The 5387-nt window shown below is 59.8% G+C and overlaps 1 protein-coding gene across 2 annotated transcripts in view; it reads right to left on the bottom strand.

Moving 5' to 3' along the window:
* Positions 1-1679, bottom strand: part of RAB7B (RAB7B, member RAS oncogene family) — an 8259-nt gene extending 6580 nt beyond the window's left edge. The window contains exons 1-3 of one of the 2 annotated variants that reach the window (XM_057386383.1): positions 1506-1679; positions 560-621; positions 305-431 (exon numbers count right to left, since the gene is read on the bottom strand). In XM_057386383.1, coding sequence (XP_057242366.1) covers positions 305-431; positions 560-621; positions 1506-1655 — 339 coding nt within the window. In that variant the 5' untranslated portion in view covers positions 1656-1679. The remainder of the gene's footprint in view (positions 1-304; positions 432-559; positions 622-1505) is intronic. The other variant, XM_057386382.1, reaches the window with a different exon arrangement.
* Positions 1680-5387: the final 3708 nt, after the last annotated feature.

The raw sequence follows: 5387 nt of genomic DNA, 5'->3' as shown, positions 1-5387 counted from the left end.
TCTGAAAATCGGGATCTAAACATCGGGTTCTGAAAATCAGGCTCTGAAAACTGAGACCTAAAAATCATGCTGTGAAAATCAAGATCTATAAATCGGGCTCTGAAAATTGGGCTCTGAAAATTTGGATCTAAAAATCCGGTTCTAAAAATCGGGCTCTGAAAATCGGTATCTAAAAGTCAGACTCTGAAAACCGAGCTCTGAAAATTGTGCTCTGCACATCCAGCCCTGCCCCTCATGGCCCCGGTGGGCACTCGGGCACGGCAGGACAGGGTGGGACACCCCGGACAGTGCCAGCCCCGCTCACCTGCAGCTTCAGGGGGTTGTTTTCCACGGCGAGGACCTTGGTGAGGATGCTGGCGCCCAGCGTGGTGCGATAATCCTCGTAAAACGTCTTGTGCACGTACTGATGCAGCAGAGAAGTTTTGCCCACCCTGGCGACGGGGAAAAGGGACCCTGGTGAGGCTCTGCCCTGCTCGGSGGGTCGGTCCCAACAGAGCAGGGGCTGCACACCCCAAAACACACCGGGGATTCCTCCCTCCATCCTTCACCAGCTCCTTACCCCAGAGCTCCGATGATGATGATTTTYAGATCCACCTTCTTGCTGGCATCCATGGACGGGCCCTGCGGGAYGAGAGGGGGCTGTGGGGACGGGACCAGCTCCTCTGCGAGTCCCCTCCCTGCTCCCACCCCCAGCCTGGCACCGCCACCGTGTGCCAGCACCGTGCCCGTCCCCGGCCATCCCCGGGGGCAGAACCGGCCACGGCCCCGCCCGCTCCGGGCTSCCGAGGAGCCGCAGCACGCCCGGACTCGCCGGTTCATCGCCATTCAGAGCTGCCCGGAGCCACTTCCCCGCTCCTCGCACTCCCTCCGCAGCGCAGTCCCTCCCTCTGAGCCCGGCGCACCCGCCTGGGGTTCTGGGGGACATTACATTTATTKCAGGAGACCCCAGGCGGGCGGAATTCCTTGGTGCACCAAACACAGCATCCCAACCCGAAAATCCCCCGCGGGATGTGTCCCCACCGTGTCCCAATGTCCCCACCGTGTCCCCACCGTGTCCCAGTGTCCCTACACGCTTTGAGGCTGTTTAGAACCCCTAAAATCCCTCCCCAGATGGGTCCAGCATCCTCCAGCGGTCCCGGCAGCCCCCTCCCCGCGGCAGCGCCCGGCCCAGGCGCAGATGGAAACCCTGGCAGCCTCATCCCCGCATTTTTCCCCGATGCGCTGGCCAGCCCTGCGCCGTTCCCCGCTGGAACACCACCAGGGAACTCTCGGCTGTGGGRTCGCGGCCCCTTGAGCCCCTCTGCCCCCCCTGTGCCAGCCGTGCCAGCCGCGGGCAGCATCCCCGGCACCGGCAGAGCCTCGTGTCTCAGCACGCACAAACTTCCCCGTCTCCCTGCCAGCTTTTTTGGGAGGCCAGACGTTTTTCAACTCAAAATGGAGTTTCCCCAACCTTTTTTCCCTCCTCGCTGTTGCTCCGGGGGTCTCGGTTGCCGCCGGGCACTCACCTGCAGGGCACACACTGCCGGGGCAGCCGAGGCTCCCGGCTCCGCTGCAGCCGGGCCAGGGAGGGGAGAGAGGAGGGAGGAGGACCCAGGAAAAGGCGGCCGATTCCTCCCTCCCGGGGCAGGAGGCGGCGGGGCCCCGCTCCGTGACATCAGCACAAAAAGGGGCCGAGATCCTGCCGGGGCTGCCGCGGGCTGCCGCGGAGGAGCCGCGGGCGGGCGCTGCCGTGTCCCTGGGTTTTCTCCCCATTCCGGGGCTCTGTCGCCCGTCCCCGGCTCGGGAGGATGGAGAACAAGGTTCTCCCCGTCCGCTGGAGTTTGGGGTTGATTTTCGGCCTCTCCTTGTGCTCAGAATGCTCCCGGTTCCTTCACCCACTTTCCCGGGACCCAGCTGGGGAATTTCTGAGAGATGAGAACAAAAGCCGGGCGGGGCTGCCGGCAGCGCCCTGGAGCCATCCCGGACTTTGCCCTGAAAATCCGCGGATTTGGGAGCTGGGACGGCTGAGGAGGGGCTGCGATCCCTCCCAGGGGGGCTCCGTGTCCTTTCCCAGGTGGGAGAGGGGCAGGGTGGGAATCAGGAACATTCCCAACCCCTCGGTGCCACATCCCCCCGAGCAGACCTGGGGGTCCCACCCAGCACCCGCAGCCAGAAAGACCCCAAAAAAGAGCGAGCAGAGCTGGTGACATCAACAGGAGGATGTGTTCAGTCAGGAAATGGGATTTTGGGATCTCACAGCCCCATAGAGCCATCCAGGAGCCCTCGGGCCGTCCCTCCCAGCACCAGGATAAYGCCCAGGGCTCTTTGGAGAGGGAAAACCTGCTCAGCCGCGGCTGCAAAGGCAGAGCTCTGCTTTTCAGCGTGCGAGGACAGRTCCCGAATGTTCCGAAGGATTTGGGGTTTGCAGTGGGAGCGGGGTGACCCCACCTGCAAACCCTCCTTCACCCTGAACCAGCACCTGCTGGTGGTCCCTTGCCCACCAGGTTTTGGRGTCCCTCCGAGGCCACTGGCTTTTGCAGATTTTTGCAGATTTTTGTTGATTTTTGTAGATTTTTTTTCAGATTTTTTTGTAGATTTTTTTAGATTTTTGTAGATTTTTGTAGATTTTCTTCCCTTACAGACCCTGATGGCGTCTCAGGGAGGATTGCTCCACTCGGCAGGACAAACCCTCCTCCCCCTCCTCTGCTGGTGCAATTTTGGGACCTGTCAGGCCAGAAAAATCTGTTTTTCCCCCCAGAGGGCAGGCCCTGGGAGGAGCTGGGCCGAGGCTGAGCCGGTTCTCACAGGTAAAAGGCTGAGGTTTCCCTGGAGCAGCTCTCTCCCAATCCCCATTTTCAGCCTGTTTTCACCATCCCGCTTCACCTTTGTCCTCGCAGAGATATTTTATTGCCCGACCTCCCCCCACAGCAGCTTTTGACCTCGTTCCCCTCTCATTTCCCGGCTGGGACAGGGCTTGCTCACCCTGTCAGGTGCTCGATGCCTCCCCAAGCAGCCGGGGATGGGGTTTGTGGTCAATCCCAAACTGCAGCTGCTGCTTTTGGTTAATCCCAAACTGCCACTTCTGCTTTTGGGCAGGGAGGCTGTGCCCAGCCGGGTACATCAACACCGGCTCTGGGGTTTTTTTTTTTGTCTGATTTCAGGAGAAAAGGGATTTTTCTGAATCTCCCAGGGCTGGGATTCCCTGTGGATGAAGGCGGTGGGAGCTGTGGTGAGGAGGAGGAGGAGGAGGAGGAGGAGGAGGAGGAGGAGGAGGCGGAGGAGGAGGATGAGGCCGAGGTGCCACTCAGTGAGCACAACCCCGTCCTGGTTGCTCCCCTGTCAGCAGTTCTGAGGAAAAGGCGTGGGTTGGGTGCCCTGTGACTGCGAGGGAGGTGATGAAAGCCGGGCTGGGGCTGACACAGCCGGAGGAAAGGCTGGGGATGAGSAGAGCACGGGCTGTTCCCTGCGGGAGGGGAACAAAGGGGATCCCTGCGCGGTTCAGCCTCTCTGGGGACCGCCGGGCTGCTCCTTTTTGGGGTGTTTGTGTTGGTTTGAGATGTTCCCCCAAACTGCTGAGAGGGCACGGGATGCTCTGGGATCCCCCTGGGGCAGTCCTGGTGCCAGCTGCATTTTGGGGACACTGAGTGGCCCTGTCACTTTTGGGGTCCCCAAATTCCCCTGGGGCAGTGCAGCTGCATTTTGGGGACACCGGGTGGCCCTGTCACTCCTGGGGTCCCCAAACCCCTCTGGGGCAGTSCAGCTACTCCCTGGGGACACCGGGTGGCCCTGTCACTTTTGGGGTCCCCAAATTCCCCTGGGGCAGTCCAGCTGCTCCTTGGGGACACGGGTGGCCCTGTCACTTTTGGGGTCCCCAAACCCCTCTGGGGACACCGGGTGGCCCTGTCACCCTGGCGTGCTAAGGGTTAATGTGGGAGGGGGACAGGACACCTTTGTCCGGCTGTCCCGGTGCCATCTCTGGGGCCGGGTCAGCACGGGAACGGTTTCTCCTGCTCAGTGGCACAATCAGGGCAGAGAATCCTCCTTCACGGCAAACCACGGGRCTCAGGAGCACCTTCACAGCTGGACTGCGGTATCCCAGAGCCCCCAGATAGATTGGGGTGTTCCTGAGCCCCCAGAGACACATCGGGGTATCCCAGATCTCCCAGAGACAGATCGGGGTGTTCCCGAGCTCCCAGAGACAGATTGGGGTATCCCAGAGCCCCCAGARCCATATCTGGATATTCCCAAGMTCYCAGAATCATTCCTGGGTATCCCAAAGCTCCCAGAGYCAGATCTGGATATCCCAGAGCTCCCAGAGCTGGATCTGAGTATCCCAGAGCCCCCAAAGTCAGATGTGGATATTCCTGAGCCCCCAGAGCCAGCCCTGGGTATCCCAGAGCTCCCAAAGCWRGATCTGGATATTTCCAAGCTCCCAGAGCCAGATCTGGATATCCCAGAACTCCCAGAATCATCCCTGGGTATCCCAGAGGCCCCAGAGCCAAAACTGGATATTCCCGAACTCCCAGAGCCAGATCTGGGTATCCCAGAGCTCCGAAAGCTAGATCTGGATATTCCCTAGCCCCCAGAGCCAGCCCTGGGTATTCCAGAGCTCCCAGAATCATCCCTGGGTACCCCAGAGCTCCCAAAGCTGGATCTGGATATTCCCAAGTTCCCGGAATCATTCCTGGGTATCCCAAAGCTCCCAGAGACAGATCTGGATATTCTCGACCTCTCAGAGCTGGATCTGGATATTTCCAAGCTTCCAGACTCAGATCTGGGTATCCTAGAGCTCCCAGAATCATCCCTGGGTATCCCAGAGGCCCCAGAGCCAAAACTGGGTATTCCCGAACTCCCAGAGCCAGATCTGGGTATCCCAGAGCTCCGAAAGCTAGATCTGGATATTTCCAAGCTCCCAGAGCCAGATTTGGGTATCCCAGAGATCCCAGAATCATCCCTGGGTACCCCAGAGCTCCCAAAGCTGGATCTGGATATCCCCAAGTTCCCGGAATCATTCCCGGGTATCCTAAAGCTCCCAGAGCCAGATCTGGATATTCCCGACCTCTCAGAGCTGGATCTGGATATTTCCAAGCTCCCAGAGCCAGATCTGGGTATCCCAGAGCCCCCAGAGCTAAAACTGGGTATTCCTGAGCTGCCAAAGCCAAATTTGGGTATCCCAGAGCTCCCAGAACCAGCCCTGGGTATCCCAGAGCTCCCAGAATCATCCCAGAGCCTCCAGAGCTAAAACTGGGTATTCCCGAGCTCCCAAAGCCAGATCTGGGTATCCCAGAACTCCCAGAATCATTCCTGGGTATCCCAGAGGCCCCAGAGACAAAACTGGGTATTCCTGAGCTCCCAAAGCCAGATCTGGGTATCCCAGAATTCCCAGAATCATCCCAGAGCCCCCAGAG

Source organism: Malurus melanocephalus, unplaced genomic scaffold (genome assembly GCF_030028575.1).
Source record: "Malurus melanocephalus ecotype Western Australia unplaced genomic scaffold, MMel_1.1 scaffold_959, whole genome shotgun sequence".
Taxonomy (NCBI): domain Eukaryota; kingdom Metazoa; phylum Chordata; class Aves; order Passeriformes; family Maluridae; genus Malurus; species Malurus melanocephalus.
Note: the sequence above shows the minus strand (reverse complement) of the source record. Positions and strands in the feature narration are given on the sequence as shown.